This window comes from Lagenorhynchus albirostris, chromosome 6 (assembly GCF_949774975.1).
Source record: "Lagenorhynchus albirostris chromosome 6, mLagAlb1.1, whole genome shotgun sequence".
NCBI lineage: Eukaryota > Metazoa > Chordata > Mammalia > Artiodactyla > Delphinidae > Lagenorhynchus > Lagenorhynchus albirostris.
Window position 1 is genome coordinate 78,493,050 of NC_083100.1, and position 18,194 is coordinate 78,511,243.

Consider the following 18,194-nt stretch of genomic DNA (forward strand, 5'->3'; position numbering starts at 1 on the left):
GAGTCTTAGTTTCCTCATCTGTAAAATGGGAATAGTAAAGCGTATCTTGTAACAGTCTTGTGAGGATTAAAGAGATTTTATTCGGGAAATGGTTAGTATCGTGGGTGACTTGCTCAGATTAGATACTCAATAAATGTTAGTTATGAGGAACAGATTCAGAAAAGTTAAAAGAACTTACCTCAGAGTTGAAGCATAGAAGTGGTAGAACTTACTATCTAATTGGGAAACTTGATAAGTTTAATGGTAGTCTAAGAATGCCCTATCAAATATTCAAATCTAACACATCTTCATGGACAAAGATAGAAGAGCTAGATCTCAGAAGATGAATAAGATTGGTTTAGGTTAGCACCTTCCAACTGAGAAAAGTCCTAAGGCCTAAGGTGTATACTGTATATAATGAGTTAGTTTATTTCCTAAATAAACTGGGAAGAAGGTTGTAACTTTAGGTATAGATACCTATACCTAAAGTATAGACTGGGGTAGAATTTTGAAAAGCTCTTGAGTCCCATGCTAAAGAGTAGTTCTTAGTAGCCATAGAAGTTTTGGGTTGGGGAAAGGGTTAGATATGTATTAAATTGGAAGATGTGACTGTTTGTTAAATATAGCACTTTGGACCATAAAAATGTAATCTAGGAATGTAAGAAATATATAAATCCATACAAGTATAGATTGATTTATTTAAATGTGTTCAGTTTGATATTTACTTTCCATCATAAGAGCTATGAGATACTTTTATGTCAAGTAGTTGAGAAATTCTAGGTTACAAAGGTTATCATATATAATCTGTTAATTAAATTGGAAAATGTATGAAAAAAATGAACTGGCCCTTACAGTTTTGTTTGCTTTTATAGGACCTAAGGAAAGCTGGATTGCTAATCTTTGCTAATAAACAAGATGTTAAAGAATGCATGACTGTAGCAGAAATCTCCCAGTTTTTGAAACTAACTTCTATTAAAGATCACCAGTGGCATGTCCAGGCATGCTGTGCTCTTACTGGCGAGGGGTAAGATGTCTTCTTCATGAATAGCATGTATTTAACTTTGAAACATGTATTTCTTTTTAAAATCAAATATTTAAGGTTACCATGTACAGAACTTTGTAAGGGAGAGATGTAAGACATAGTCCATGTCTACAGTGAGAGAGTTTTTAGCTTGGTTCTGTAAAGAATTAAACACAACATACATAGAATACACATAAACATACTGAACTAAAGCATGTGAGCATATGGATGATAGAGTTGCTGTAGGAATTCTGAGAAATGGGCTTGTCATGAGTCTGGAGAAGTCAGGAAATAGTTCCTGCACTGGCGGTGCTGACTTATAGTCTAAGAAAGGAACTAACACTTGCTGAGCGTGTCCTTGCCTTGAGTGCTTTCTATAGAATGTTTCATTTATTCCTAACAATCATGTAGACCAGTTGTTTTTAATTCACATTTTATGCATAAAGAAGCTGAAATAGAAGAAGATTTGCATGTGGGACTAGTGTGTGGATATGCCATCAGTGCTGTCAAGAGGGAGTTGCTGCACTTAAAAAAAATAAAAGAGTTAGAATTAGAGAGAGTGTGGCATGAGGGGGTGCCTGCAGTAGAATTTTGCCCATGTCTAATGCCCAGAGATGAAAGGATTTCAAGAAGACAGTGGTTGTTAGCATTGTTATATGTAAGATATATAACATAAAATAATCTATACGTGGCATAGATAGATAGTGTCAGTAATTCAATGTTTGGTTTACTCTTCACTGTGGTCTTAAAAGGAAGGGAATTTCTGCCACTTCAGGTAAACTCATGTATCTATGCCACAAGCTTCTGCCCTTTCCTGACACCTGAAGAACCTCAACCCCAAATTTAAGACCTTTATTTAGAAGCCTTCATGTATATATTTAAAAGCAGAGAAAAAAAAAGAATTAAATTGGGGGGCTTCCCTGATGGCACAGTGGTTGACAGTCCGCCTGCTGATGCAGGGGACGCAGGTTCGTGCCCCGGTCCAGGAAGATCCCACGTGCCGTGGAGCGGCTGGGCTCGTGAGCCATGGCCCCTGAGCCTGTGCGTCCAGAACCTGTGCTCCGCAACGGGAGAGGCCACAACAGTGCGAGGCCTGCGTACCGCAAAAAAAAAAAAAAAAAAAAGAATTAAATTGGAGATGAAGCTGAATCTTAGTGTAATAGAAGCCACTGTTACCTGATTACAGATATTTGGAAGAGCATAATTAGATCCTCAAAGAAGCAAATCTGTTCAGTAAAAGAAAAAAATCAGACAATACCAATTGTCCACATACTTATTTAAGTAAAAATATCTTTTACATATTTCTTTGTCGAATAGTTTAATACATGTCAAGATGCATATATAGATATAGGTATATCTTTATATATTATCTTTGTCTATCAAAGGTCTTTAGGCAAAAGCACTGATTATAATACTAAATTTGACAGCAAAGACAAATCATCTAGGATTGATAAAAGATTCAACTTATATACTTTGAGTAATTGTGTGGAAAATATATCATTAGTTAGGATACATATGAACTCTGGCAGTTTTATTTTTAAAAGGGGACATCAACAGATGATGGTATCTTTTCAGTTTGGGGTCTATGTAGACTTCCATTTGCAGCAGTTGGCAAGTGGAAATGTTTGGTTTGCGGGGTACTGTTGTTTCCCTGTGCAGTCTGACCACCTTGGTCTAAATGCTTGGTTTTAGTATTGGTGACATTTTGACTCCCATCTCTGCCATTTGCTAACCTCTCTAAGCCTGGGCTCCCTCTGTAATATGGGAAGGGTTCTGGTCTTAGTGTTGTGAAGATTAATGAAGATAATGGATATTAAGCGCTTAGCGCATTTCTACTTGGCTGTTAAGTAACTACTATACCTTTAACAGTTTGGAATTAAATAATTTACTCACCTATTGTTCTTATTATTTTGTATCATTTTCTATGAGTAGTTTAAAAGTAAGGAATCGAGTAATGGCAGAAAAGTATGGGCCAACACCAAAACAACCACTTATTTACCTCATTGCCCTTTTTTCCCTTCTATTTCTATCATCTTTTACATTGTTAGACTGCTATACAAAAATCTGAGTTCTGGCTTTTTAAGTATTAATATAGTAGCATAGTTTCTCATATCTATAAAAACTCCTTGTAGATAACGGTTAATGCTTCATAACAGTCCTTCATTTTCTTATAAAATTATATGTACAGCCATTTCTCTCTTACTAAACATTTAGATTCTTTTACTACAATGAATATCTCTTTCTGTATTTTGGATTATGCTCAATTACCCATTGTTCAGTGGTAACTGGTGTTAGTGATGTGAGATTTTATTTCTTTCAGATTTTTAAAATATATAGATGTAACAAATATTGTGTGCATACTTTGTTTTAACAACTCTACTATATATTTAATATCCTGTCATTTTTACTTCATTTATATCATGAGCATTTTATCATATTGTAAAATAGTCTTTGAAAGGAAGTTTTTAATATTTCATCATATGAATGTTCCATAATTTGTTAAATTTTTCCTCTGTTGCCAGACATATAAATTTTACTTTTTCCTGTTAAGAATGCTTTCATGAACAGTCAAAATACATAAACCTGTCTTTATCTCTGATTATTTTTTAGGATACATTTCTGAAAGTAGAAAAAGGGGTAGAGTATTGATATTTTAAACATTTTTGATACTTCTTGCTAAATTACTTCCTGTGGGCATTCACTGTGTAATTATTGAGCTCCTTGTATGTGTCAGGCAGTATTCTAGGCACTAGAGACGTAACAGAACCAAAAATATACGGATGCACTCTGTGAAAGTATGGCTTCACCACAATAGCACCAACATTGAATATTACTGATTTTTTAATCTTTGTTGTTTAGGTAGATGAAAAATGATATCTTCTTTTAGTTTGCTGTTCATAGCTTTTTAGTTCATAGCTAAAATATCTTAGTTAATCAAGATATTTTATTTTCTTTATAGATTATGCCAAGGACTTGAATGGATGATGTCACGACTTAAGATTAGATGATCTCTACTGACCTGTTCTCATAGACTTTGTATAAATGAAGTGCTGGACTTTACCTGAAAGCTGCAAAAATTAATGGTTTAGATATATTTATAATAAACTGATTTAAACAGTTAAACTTTTTCTATAAGAAGAACAAATAAGACCACTTGTTTGAAAACAAAGATGAAGTCTCACCTTTCCATCTGCTTTCTCATTAGTTCCTTCCAAAGCAAGGTCTTAAAGCTGTGATGGACATTTTTCTCATAAAGAATCCTCTCAGGACATTGTGTAGCCTGTGGTAAGTACAAAGGGAGAGGAGGATATTTTTAACTTTAAGAGCTTTATTATCAAAAGTATTTTGCATAGGGTTGTGTAGGTATTATGTATATACCTCAAATTCAAGTTAATGGCTTTGATTTATGTTCTTAAAAAAAGGAAATAACACAAAAATTAATAACATCCTTAGTTATAACCATAATGAGATGAGTACTGGCATTGGTGGTAAGTGCCATTTTGTACTTCCCCTATGTTCTCTGTATCATACTAAGCAATCCCCAAATCATTGAGCTGCTCTTAAAAAAGAAAGGAAAAAGCTTGACATTGTGTACCTAATATTTTGTTGACCAAATCACGTACAAGGAAACATGTAGTCCAGCTGAGTGAAATATCTGTCATATTCTTGACTTAGTATTACTTATGGGCAGAATTGCACATTGAGCAATCACCAGATTGCTCCCTTTACTGGACCTTATGCCATCTAAATTTACTGAGTAAATTGTTAATCTATTTTCAGTTAATCATTAATTGTGATTAAAATTATCAAGTGATTTTTTTCCAGCATTAATTGGAAACTGTTGCATGAAATATGTCTACCCAGAGAAGAAGTATCACACTATAAATATTATCAAATAATTTAGCTACAGTCTTCTTAGATATTAAATTGTATGTCAAGCATTTAAAAGTCAATTTGAGATGAAAAGTAAAGCATATTTTCTAAGCAACAAAGATAATTTCTTAATTTGAAAGTTTCTTATTTCTTAACTTAGGAGTTGGAATAGTTTGAGGGTTTTTTTGTGTGTCTGTAAGTTTTCCTCTATCATCTTAAACCACATGAATGCATTGTTTGACAATTACAAAATATGAATCCTTTTTAATGCTTTTAAGAATTTGGTTTAAATATTGATCAACATAATGTATGATTTTTACTAAGAAGTAAGTTGGCCCCAAAACCTTTTATGTTTGCTAGGTGTTTGTTTTTTTTTTTTCCAGCATCTGAAAGTCTAAGGTATTTCTGTTATAAATGTAAACAAACTTATCCTAAATGTGTTAAAACATTCTTGGGCACGCTGTTGGTATATCTTTCATGCCCTGAAAATCTGGTGACTAATCCCAAACTGGCACGTTTTAGAATATTCAAGAAAAAAAAAATACTTTTAATACCAGCCTTTTAGATTTCAAAGATTTTGATGAGAAATAATAGTACATACTCTAAGTATTGACAAAACTTTGAAAGTTCCTTTCTATAAAATATAAAATGCTCGTTATATAAATCCAAGTCAGGCATGTGAAATCAGCATTTAAAATTAGATGTTTTGTGTTTTATATTTATATTACAATGTTCAAAATGCAAGTATAACATTTTAATATTTGTGAACTTGCTTTTACAAAAGTAACTCCTAAATTACTAAGCTTTATTTGTTCATATGTCCTCATACTTTTTCAAATCACTGTAAGAAATTGCTTGTATATTAAAACCCCAAATCTATTTTGTTGATGTTGCAGTGTCATCACAGACAAATATTCTGTAAAGTAGCCCAGCAAATCCACACCTTTTGTCCTTTTTGTCTTTTAATTTGAATAACCATGGTTTAGTCCCTTGAATTGCTGCCACATCAGTTCAACAATATACCAGCACATTCCCTTGTCATCAAGGTGTTAGCCAAAATTTATTCTTTTTTTTTTCAAAATTTATTCTTAATTGGATGTTTAAAGCATGTACTACATTGTTACAGTTGGTTTAGCAATTGACATGGCATCATGAGCATGCATGAAATCTTTTACCACATTTATGAAACATGCTTTTTTTGTTATATTCTACCCTCCAGGCCAAGCATTAGAAAAAAGGTGGTACCTTTATACTTGTGCATAAAACCAAAATTACAATGGGAAAAAACTTTTTAAATTTGTGTACGAAAATACATCGAAATCATTGTAACAGTATTACTTCCAAATAACATGGAGAGCCTCATGAATAGTCATATTGGTGATTTATATGTAGTTTTTAAGTGGAATTAAGCAAAGGGCAATGCTTTTGGTTTTTTAATATGCTACTTTTGGGTATAAACAAACATTTTATTTAGGGTTATTATGCTCAGCTTTGAAAAGAACAAAGCTTCATACCTCTGTACATGTGGCTGGATTTAAATATCCTGTGTTTGATACTAATTTTGAAAGTTGTGTAACTTCTCTTGATATCTTCGTAAAAGTAACCATATTGCTATACGCATTTAAATATGTTTAATTTTGTCATATTGCATTTAGGAAGTATATCTTACACAGTCTAATAAGGATTCTTGTTTGAAATTTTTCAGTTCTATCTTCTTTGACCCTCATGGATGGGCAAAGAATACATTGAAGGCAGGTAGTTTGCGAGGCAGGGGAAAGTGGGTAGGGAATATGACATTTTGCCTTAAGAATAAAAAAGTGCTTCAGAACTGCTGTCTGGCATTTTTAATGCAGGTAAAGTGATTTTAGAAGCGTGGCATGGAATAGAAAAGAGTTTCTGTTTTCTGGCCTTCAAGAAGTGCCTAGTAGGTAGTGACAGTGAGATCACAGAGAAGTGCAGGGCACTTGAGGAAGAGCCGGAAGTCCCTGAGATGTTCTTTTCTTTTCTGTCTGAGTGTATAGTATTAAGATATCTAGAAATGGGATTCTGTTGTCCCCCCTCACAGGCACTTTACATCTCTTGCTGTGACTGCAGCAACCACATACAGTACAGACAACCTCAACATTTGTTTATATTAATGCACATAGAAAAACTGTAGACAGATTTCTAGTTTTCTCTGCAGGCATTTTTGGGAATATATCTGTAGTGTGTTCCACTTTGTATATAGGGTGTAATAGCACATCCCAGATTATCTGTGGACTTTGGAATCATCTTCTCTCAGTTACCCAGTCATATCCTAGAATCAATCCATCTTTCAAGGCTGGGTAGAGACAAGGTTTCTTTGCATGACTTAACTTTGAATACTCCCACTGTCCAAATATAATCTGGAACTTCTTGCTTTAGGATTGGCTTTCCCATAGCTCAGCCATCCCCTGCTCTCCGGTATCTTCATTGCCCATCAACGAAGATATATTATCTTGGTCCTGGAGATATTCTAAACTTTACCCATATCCACTGTTCTCCAAACTACTAGTTTCTAAGTTGGTTCTCTGGTTCTTTGCTATCCTCCACTGGCTTGATTCATTGATTTGCACTTTGCTCATTAGAGAGTATCATTAGAGTTGTTGAGTACATCACAAGACTGGCTTGCTGTGTGTACAGCACATAAATACATACCAGCAGTAGAGTCCTTTAAATTATACTCTATTTAACATTATAATACTACTTAATTTTAGCTTCTCACACTGAAAGGTAGATTCAGAAAGATAAGAGAACTACCTAGACTGCCAGCTCCTTGAGCTACTGGGTAGACGTGAAAGGGATTAAGTTATATGTGTATTATCTTCCCATTACCAAAAATGAGTTACGTTTTGAGGAATAAAAGACACCAGACCAAATTCATATGTAGTTTTTAACCTGAAGACATCCCCACATCCTTAAAACCATAGACCACATTCCATTTTTTTCCCTCATGTTTACTTAAAGAACAAAGATAAACATTAGCTGTCTAAAGGAATTAGTAATGAGAAGCCTATCTTTACAAAATAAACCTGTTGAAATGGACTTTAAAAACATCAAAATTATCAATCACCATGTATTGACACTATAGATGCAGACATAATGTAGACAATACTTTTTTAAAGTTCCACTTATACAAAAAATAAAACTTCTATATCATGCTCTCTCAAAGAATGTACGATAATTTTAAGACCAGGATGGTGGAGTAAAGGAAAGAAAGAGAGAATTTAAAAACCTTGGATGCTAAAAAGTGAATCTATTGAATCCTAAAATCATGTGTGGGATTGTGAAGAAATTGTAACAGGATACAGTTGGATTAATTATGCAATATTTCTTACCGAATGTCTAGCCCTTGTGTATTGTTCTGAAAACTACAGTTTGAATCTTTATGGTCTTGCCTGCTAGATATTGTGTTCTTTGGTAGAAAATTCCCATAGTCTGTACTCAGCAAGTGCCTAAAACTGATTTGTGTTGATTTTTAAGTCCATCTAATAAATTATACATGTTTTCTATGGTATTATATGTGCTTGGCTTACTGATGATACAGCCTTGAGGGTTTTTAAGTCATAATTTTTGCTTGGTTTGACTAAAAAGCCTCAAAACTGAAAATACCCATCCTAACCCTGAATAAACCATAGGTTAAGGAAGCACGAGCAAAACCATTTTTTCTCTTTCCTAATACAAATATTCCATGACCCTGGTGTTAGTTAATGCAGAGACTAGAAAACTAGACTCTATTTCTGTTCTTTTTAAATAGTTTTAACACACAGAAAATTATATTGTGTTTTAAAATCTTAGTAAAAGTTTGTTGCTTGTGTAAGAGTAGCCTCTTAATTCTCATACTTAGTGGTTAGTAATTTTAAGTCGTATCATTTAGATCTTGAGCCATTTCATGTGTGTGCACACCAGAATCCTTCCTCTTTAGAGTCTCCTTATAAAATGAAATATTTGATAGAACGCTACTATGTTTCTCATGTTCATTCTTCCTTCCTTCCTTCCTTCCTTCCTTCCTTCCTCCCTCCCTCCCTCCCTCCCTCCCTTTATTCCTTCTTCCTTTCCGCTCCCTCCCTCCCTTCATTCCTTCCTTCTTTCTTCCTTTCCCCTCCCTTCCTCCCCTCCTTCCTTCCTTTCTCTTTCTTTCTTTCTTTCTTTTTTGACTGTAAACTCTGGGGGCAAAGACTGTATTTTCAGTGATTCACAATTACATTTTGTTTATATTTTAAACAATCTTGCATGAAAAGTGAAATGTATATATGATTTTAATTATTATAATATATACTATTCTCTTCCAAAACTTCTTACATTGGTGATGTAAAGAAGTCCTCTAATTATTTTTGCTTGAAATAGTCCTTTAGATTAGAGTAGTCTTTTGTTACATTATGTCCCTCTATGGTTCCTTAAGAGGAAGTGATACCTGCAGAGCACTTTTAAAGATATTTTCTGGGTTAATGTTCAAGATAACACATTGAAAAGGAAGCTATAATTATGTCTAATGAGGGCTCTTTTGGTTGCTAGAGATGAGAAAAATGAATACTAATTTTAATTTGTGCTTAAAATATATTTTACTAACTATATTGATTTTTAAATATGACAAATGTATCTTGTAGATATTAATCTTCCTTGCTTATATTTTCCTAGAGAAACTAGATGAAAATGTGTTCCAACTAGTCTCTATATATTGACATATGTGCTCTATGTATATTGACATAATTGAAGCTGCATTTAATACAACTAATTAGAAACATTTTGAAAATTTTTAGGTTTGTTGTATTGGAATTTCTAATATGATACAAGGTTTTGACTCAAGCTTTGTATGCAAGAAGAGGTGGAAAATTTTTCTTATCTCTTTATCATTTTATTAACTTGTATTTCTCTGTATCCTAGGAAAATTGTACATTCAAGGAATATTCCAAAAAGTGATAATCTTAGAGCACTTGGGTGCTTTTCTGTTTCATCAGTGCTGATATGTTAGGTACCTAGGGAAATAATGCTTCAGGGCCTTCTTGACAAGACAACTTCGTGGGTGGCTGGGGGATATTTATGTTTGTGCTCATGTTGGGATGGAGTGGCAGATGGTATAGGGACCTCTCCATTGGTAAAGCAGTGCAATCAGCTTCTTTGCAGGTGTGTTACTTCATTATACTTGTAACATCATTCCTGTGTCCATAACTGACTGAAATGTCAAGTTCCAGAAATGTAAGGCATTGGGTCAGGTGACCAGTAGTAGGACCTAGTTTATAATGCAATAAAGGAATAATGTTAAGGTATGTTTGAGGGGAAATAACAAATATGATTTTACTGCTGAATTTCCTTTTTTAATATGTATATTAACTTTTTTTTAAGTTGCATGTTAACCTGGTAAAAAGTATTGTCTCTGCTTTATGCTTTGAGTAAAAAGAACAGCAAAAAAAAGACAAGTTAAATTGTTACCCTATTATGTACTATTACATATACCTTTTCTTTTAGAAAAGGTTAATTATAATTACTATTCACACATCCATGTTGTCAGTGTTTTCATTCTGGTTTATTGTCTTAATGTGTGCAGACTTGGTGATGGTAGCTCTATTAACTATCCAGGGCTGGGATCGCCAGGGCAATTGAAAAGGTATGACGGTTGCATTGTGCAAATGAAAAAACGATTGTCCTCATCTTCTCTAGGAACCTTTTTATGGAACTCCGTCAACTAATAGCATTCTTTTACTTCTGGGTACTTGAATTGGACATGAACCTAATAAACAGTGTGACCAGTTTGTGTGATTAATTTGTCTTAAAATGTGAGGAAGGTCCAGTCGTTTAAAGTGAATATTTTTTAAAGTGAACGTCATGAGAATGGTTGACAGTAAACAGGAGAAAACGGAGGAAAAACACTGCGGATGCCTGGGGACGGCACCTCCACACGCATGCTTGTTGAGTAGCGGTCTTTCTCCCCTCTGCAATGTAAGCTGCAGGACCACAGTGACCACGATTGCTGTGTTTACCAGTTTACATCTCTCAGCGCCAAATACGGTGCCTAGTATGTGACAGGTGTTCAGTTTATACGTGTTGACAGATGAATTAATGAACTATTAATATTTTTGTGTCCTGCCCCCCACCATGAATGAGTTTTTCTTATGCCTGTGATTGTAGCATACTACCTCATTTAATTCTTATTTCAATTTTTATCTCAACTTTTATTTAATTCTGCCTTATTTCAAAAGGAATTCAGGGTGACTATTTTTCTGACTAGTTCTTCTAGTAGAAATAAGACATATTTCCTTAAAAATGGCCTAAAAGCATCATGCAGTGCAAATAAATATATACAAATTTTATTTCTTTGAGATCTGTGTGAATCGGCATCTAGGAATGTCAGGAATGCAGCAGAGTTTGTGGTTTACCATCTGTAGACATTGAAATAGTAAATGGTACAACAGCTCTTTTGGGAAAAGATCTGTGTCATCATCTTCTTGATCTTTTATGCCCTTCCGTTTTTTAGTTTTCACATCTGGAATATCCTCTTTTGGGTGCTAAATAAACTTTATCCCATGAAAAGAATATTTTCACAATGCAAAATAGCCTCCGGCAGTCCTTTTGAATGTGTTCCTAATGACTGGAACCAACTTTTGGGGGATCCCATGAGTTGGGCTGCCTAAGTGACCAGTTATTCGCATCACTACATGGCTTACATTCTAGCAAATCATTCTGTATCAAAATGGATAAAATCTTTTTGAAACAGATCCAGTGTTTGAATTCTTCTAGTATTCAAATCCCCAAGTAATCTTCTACTGTATTTCCATTATTTTATTTTACAAGGAATATCGTGATTGACATCTTCCAGTGAAAGTTGTTTTCATAGTTAGGAGTATTTCTTTTGACTAGAATCCCAGAAGAGAAAATGGTTTGATGGGATTTGAGAATGCCTATTATTCCATATTTTATTAATAGTGTATATTTTGGGTGGGGGAATTTCCACTCTAATAAAAGAATAAGCATGTTGTCTTACTTTGCACATATTTGATTATTGAGACTATTTTTCTTATATGCTTCAATGTCCTCTTAATTATTCTTTTGTTCATTTATTGTTAGAATCAGTGTTTTTCTTGTAAATGGAATAAGTTCTTTAAATACTAAATATATTAGTCCTTGATCATTAAACTTCCCCATTTGTCCCTTTAATTTTAATAATTATCTTTTCTTTCTTTTTAAAGATTTAATTTTATTTATTTTTGGCTGCATTGGGTCTTCCTTGCTGCACGTGGGCTTTCTCTACTTGCGGCTAGCGGGGCCTACTCTTCATTGTGGTGCGTGCGCTTCTCATTGTGGTGGCTTCTCTTATTGCGGAGCATGGGCTCTAGGTGTGCTGGCTCATTAGTTGTGGCTTGTGGGCTCTAGAGTGCAGGCACAGTAGTTGTGGCACACGGGCTTAGTTGCTCCGAGGCATGTGGGATCTTCCCGGACCAGGGCTCGAACCTGTGTCCCCTGCATTGGCAGGCAGATTCTTATCCACAGCGCCACCAGGGAAGTCCCTATAATTATCTTTCTAGCATATAAAAGTGTTTATGAATATAAAAAAATTACATAAGAAATGCATGATTTCTTTGTGTGAAAACCAGAAAAGAGACATAATAAGCAAAAAGAAAATTAAAATCATTCAGGGCTTCCCTGGTGGCGCAGTGGTTGAGAGTCCGCCTGCCGATGCAGGGGACACGGGTTCGTGCCCTGGTCTGGGAAGATCCCACATGCCACGGAGCAGCTAGGCCCACGAGCCATGGCCGCTGAGCCTGCGCATCCGGAGCCTGTGCTCCGCAACAGGAGAGGCCACAACGGTGAGAGGCCCACGTACCGCAAAAAAAAAAAAAATCATTCACTGTCTCATCATTTTAATAAAACCGGTATCAACACTTTGGAATGGGTATATAGTTGAGTCAATATTTTGAATACAGAATTCTAAAAAACCCTGTAATTTTTCCACAATATACTATAAACATCTTTTACACATGAAACATTATTTTACTGGATGTATTATGTTTGCCTGTTTGGATTATCATAATTTATCTAACCAGTCTTCTGTTGTTAAATTGTTCCTTAGTTCTCACCTTTAAAAATAATACAATTAATACTTGAATTTATTTTTTATTCAAATTACAAATTGAATTGCTGTGTAAACGTGTTTGAATTTTTAAAAGGCGTTATTGACATGTTGCATAATTGTCTTACCCAAAGAGTACCCACATCCTGGTCAATTCTTCACTCAAGCACATGACCATCCCTATATTAAGACATTTTTTTTAAAAAAATTAATTAATTTATTTATTTTTGGCTGCTACTCTTCGTTGCGGTGCACAGGCTTCTCGTTGCGGTGGCTTCTGTTGTTGTGGAGCACGGGCTCTAGGCACGTGGGCTTCAGTAGTTGTGGCATGCGGGCTCAGTAGTTGTGGTTTGCGGGCTCTAGAGTGCAGGCTCAGTAGTTGTGGCGCATGGGCTTAGTTGCTCCACAGCAAGTAGGATCTTCCCGGACCAGGGTTTGAACCCGTGTCCCCTGCTATGGCAGGCGAATTCTTAACCACTGTGCCACCAGGGAAGTCCCAAGACATTTTATATTATAGTAAGATTTGTTGACCTGTTCATTGCTCCTCACAGGCCATCACTGCTCTCCAGGAATTTTCAGGTTGTGCTGTACATTGACTAGTTCTCCCTCACTTAGCAAAGGGCAGCACAGAGCTTCTCTCTACCCTCGACTTTTCTGTGATCTTTAGCCTTTAATTATTGCACAAAGTTTATTTGTTAATCCACTTGTAATGTATCCATCCTGTGCTAATCATAGACTTTTTTTGGAAGAACAGAAGGGAAAAACCTTAAAAAGGTACTCTCAGCTCATGTTTTTTTAATGTGGGGGAAGAGTAATCTCTAACACTTTATCATCTAATAGAGATGACTGGTCTTCTGCCTTGGTGATGCTTTCCTGCAAGTGTGTCAGTGTACAACTGGCAGCCTTTAATGCTAGTCCTTTTACTTTTCTTTTAAGGGTTCTTTGTCTTAGAGGAAGTTTACATTCATTTTAATAAGAGATTGTACTCTTTCCCAGTGTGACTGAAACTCCCATCTTACCGTTATCTCTTGCAAGAAAATTGCTTTTGATGAACAAGTTTTTAAGTTGCAGGAACACATCTTCGTATATTTCAAACACTTACTGTTTCATCCTTTTAAATTCTTAGCTACTCTCTGGGTGTGTTTGAGGTATGAGATTGAACATCTTCATAGATTTTTGGTCATTTGTATTATATAAATTTTCTACCTCCTTTGTACATTTTGCTCCTGCTTTGTGAAAGTTGTTTTAAAGTACAATGATCTTTTGCCATGTGTCATTAATCTTTTTACCGTGTATGTGTGTGTGTGTGTGTGTGTGTGTGTGTATATGGTATCTTAAGTTGGTCTCAGAAGAATTAAAAATTTTAATTGGATATATTAAGCTTTCTTTATGGTTTGTTGTTCAAAACTTTTGTGATGGAGAAGATGGAAAATAACTATACCTAATGGTTGTAGGATATTTTTTTTGTATGCTGAGTAGATGATAATGACTTTATATTTATTCCTTTTTTCCCCCAGTAAACTGTTTCTAGTTAATGTGATAGGATCAATAAAGAGGACATGATTGGCTTTTTATCTACTGGAATATATTTCCTACATTTTCTTTGTTTTTAAGATTTTGCCTTTTTTGTAGAACCCTACTTAAGCCATACATTGAATACAATTCAAAGGTAAAAAGTGTTGAAAGTCCTGTGTTAATTCATTCAAAATATATATCCAGTGTCCATCCATTAATGTCCAACATATTAAGGGATTTGTTAAATTATAAGGTGAAACATGCTGCCATTAAATTTTCTTTACAAGGAGATTTTAACAGTGTGGGGAAATAACTGATGTGACAGGTAAGTGGGGGAAAAAGGATACAAACTTTTACATCTAGTATGATCTCAACTATGTTTAGGAAAAAAGCATAGAAAAAAGGAAGAAAATGTATCCTAACAGTATATATTACAGGTTGTTGTAAGATGACAGCATTATGGTTGATATTTTTCTGATTCTTTATGCTTTTGTACATGCCAGATATTCTGTATTGAGCACGTTACGTTCATACTTAGAAACCAGTGTTGGATCATTTTTGTTTGTTTTTAAAGAATCATCTTAATGGGGTAGGAAAAATACAAAAATGTTTCTAATTTATAAGTAAATGAGATGCAGCTCTGTTTTTTTGTTTGTTTTATCTTCGTCTAACTGCATTTGGGGCATTATGAAGAGAGATCAAGGTGATTAGTAAATATTAATTCACTGATACAATACCATTTGCAAACTCCAGTTGCAAGGTTGATTAATTTTGATAGAATTCCCATCAATCATTGTGGATATAAAGATATGAACTACTCTTTTAGCTTGTTGTTGATATTTTACTGCTTTTGAAGGATTCTTGACTATGGATAAGATCCATTCAAATGGTTATTTTTCAAAAGATACAAGCAAAATGCAGTGAGAGTTAGAAAAAAGAGGTATTATTTCCTGTGCGGGGTTCAATAACTCCATATAAGCAGGCTGGTATAGTAAACCAAACACTAGGCTGGGAGACAACCTGAGTGATAAACTTAGATCTGCCGTGTACGCACTTCCAGTGCTTTAAGACCTCAACTTCCTCATTTGCAAAACCCTTTTTTCTTAAGTGATATTCTGTGAAACCCCATGTAAACCAAAAACAGATAAAATTGTTGTTTTATTTCTGTCCATTTTCTGTAAGTTCCCACATTTACTGGGTGAAAAAAAGGGGGAGCAGTATAATTAAAATTTAATTAGTATCAAATTTAATTAAAATTTTACATTTATTTAGAATTTTTAAAATGTGTTCACTTTTTGAAAATAGGAAAATAATAATTGACAAAAAATGGGAAAGATGGATTTACTAAAGATAGAAATAAATTTTAAATGTTTAATGGTCTTTGTGTACATATAAATAGTGTTAGCATTTTGGCTTCATTTTAATAAAAATAGGATGTATTTGAGAGAGAGAATGGTAGTCAGTTTTTAAGAAAATATAAATTTTTTTCACATTAAGTTGCCTGCTTGTTTTTTGTACTTGATAAATGAGAGCCAAATTAAAATTATTTGTAGTTTAATGGATTGCTTCACTAATATTTGCCAGGTGAGAACATTACTTTAATAAAAGATGTCTATACAACATTTTTCATGGTGAGTATGGCTCTCAAATGTTTTATTCTTATATTATCATTTGATTAAAGAACAAATTCATTTGATTCAGACAAAATTATTTGCTACCCCTTAAAATGAATGCATTTAAGAGTCCATCCATGAAAAAGCAAAGTTGATATATAAGGGAATTATACCAAATGGGTAACAGTGGCTCTCTGTAAGGAATGGGATTGTGGGAAGGTATAAAAATGACTTAGTTGTAACTATTCTTTTATTTTTATTTAATAATTTAATTATTAGATTAAATTTTTGTAATTAGTATCAAATAATTACAATTAAACAATGTTACACTTTTTTTTAATATGTTATACTTTTGATATAAAGTTGGAACAGAGAAATATAAGAAATATAAATATATCTAGTGAATAATGACTATAAGCAAATAAATTATAATTTTCAGCTGACTTATCAAAATTAATTATAATTAATGTGCTGAATTTGAATATTAGAAAACAAGCTAACACTTTAAACATTAGTAATGTATTAAAAGTAAAATGACTCTTACTTTAAAAGAGGATTCAGGTAATTCAGGCTAAACTTTCTTTTGACTTTAAGCTGCCGACAAGAGTGCCAACGTGATGACTTTCTGGGTACCGTTGCTGTAAACAAGCATATATTCCGTTCCTGCTGTGTGAAAAGGAGCCACATGTAATGATTGTGGTCTTATTCAGGGACAGAGTGCTGATGATATCATTTCCATAGACAGTACAATGCTGCAGCTGGCTCTGTCAGTCTAGGAGGAGAGTGCACTTAAAAAAAGACCATGAAGTAATTTGCAGTTCAGGGGCAGTGTTTTAAAGGAAATGAGCTGGAAGTCTACTCACTAAACCTTGTGCTGTTTTTTCTTTTTAATGTTTTTGTGTCTTCAAAGTGTAACCATACCAGCTTGCATAGCCCACGTTAGGAATTCAGGAAAGGGTGGACAGCGTTAAGAATTTTGCTTTTTGGAAAAGTTCTTTGGCGGGAGACCTTGGAAGAAAAAATTATATACATGTCTGGAATTTAAACCTACATTGGTAATTTCATCTAAGACATTTAAGAAATGTGTTTCAGGGATATTTATTAGTTATCTGTTCCCTTGCAGTGCAAGGCTGACAAGCATATAAGTGCACGAGTCCCAACAGCATGAAAGCAAGGAGTCAGAGTTCCCACCCTCCTTGGCTCAAAGGAAACACAAGTGAGTAGCATTCAGTGGACCAATAACCTGACCAAAAATCCATTAAGTGCATAGCTAGTTTTCCTAGGACAATATTTTAGCTACAGGTGATTTTTTGACACCATGTGTATCTCCTCACTCCTCTTCTCTAGTGTCCAAAAATGTATCTTTCAGCTTCTATATACAATAGCAAAATAAAATTCAACAGATAACCTGAATACCTACCATGTCTTAGAGATGGTGCTAGGGGTCAGGGATGTAGAGAATGAAACCACGTATGTTCCCAGGTTGCTTAATCTCGTGGGGAAGATTTATGAACAGTTAGCTTGGGCAGTGTTAGAAACATAACATTAGACATGTAAGTATTTCTGCTTCTGGTTGTAAGATTTCTGGCCCAAGACTCATGAGAAATAAATCTTTGCCAGAGCATCTCTCTCTTTTATTAGGTATCAGTCACATAGCTTGGTTCCTCTTTGGGATGTATTTTTTTCATATTTGTGCCTACTGACTCCTCTTTCACCCTATATTGTGGGAATTCCTCAAGACACACCACCACTCTGCTATTCCAAGTCATTCAGGGTATTACCAAACCTCCCTCTCCATCCCTGACCATTTGCTTTTTATTGAGACTCATGTTGCCTACAGACATATGTTGCCTGTGTGATTGTTCAGATGTCTGAAATGTGATGTGTATGTCAGAAAAATTCATCTTCCCTACTACCCACCTCTTGCTTCCTTTTTCCATTTTCTCAAATTTCATTACCATTGATCTTCTCTTGGTCCTTCAAGTAACAACCTCCTTACATAGAATGGCCTCTCCTTTTCCCCTCCCTCTCTCCCTTCAACCTTTGTTGCCAGTATCTGTGTTTCTTTCCTTCTTTCCAACTTCAAACAAACATTTGAAAAGTTCTCCTG

The 18,194-nt window shown here is 34.6% G+C and overlaps 1 protein-coding gene and 1 long non-coding RNA gene across 6 annotated transcripts in view; one reads left to right on the plus strand and one right to left on the minus strand.

Moving 5' to 3' along the window:
* The window catches only part of ARL5A (ADP ribosylation factor like GTPase 5A), a 34,873-nt gene extending 17,324 nt beyond the window's left edge, over positions 1 to 17,549 (plus strand). For 2 of the 4 annotated variants that reach the window (XM_060152888.1, XM_060152891.1), the window contains 3 exons: positions 852 to 1,003; positions 3,960 to 4,285; positions 9,776 to 10,388. In XM_060152888.1, coding sequence (XP_060008871.1) covers positions 852 to 1,003; positions 3,960 to 4,008 — 201 coding nt within the window. In that variant the 3' untranslated portion in view covers positions 4,009 to 4,285; positions 9,776 to 10,388. Of the gene's footprint in view, positions 1 to 851; positions 1,004 to 3,959; positions 4,286 to 9,775; positions 10,389 to 16,055; positions 16,103 to 16,678 lie in introns of those variants that run through there. The other 2 variants (XM_060152890.1, XM_060152889.1) reach the window with 2 other exon arrangements.
* On the minus strand, positions 595 to 16,768 carry LOC132522380 (uncharacterized). 2 transcript variants are annotated; one of them, XR_009541189.1, is made up of 3 exons: positions 16,629 to 16,768; positions 4,183 to 4,280; positions 595 to 2,093 (listed from the first exon to the last, which is right to left on the minus strand). It is a non-coding gene; the product is annotated as an uncharacterized LOC132522380 (long non-coding RNA). The 2 variants fall into 2 exon arrangements; XR_009541188.1 differs by lacking the exon at positions 595 to 2,093 and adding an exon at positions 3,907 to 4,068.
* Positions 17,550 to 18,194: the final 645 nt, after the last annotated feature.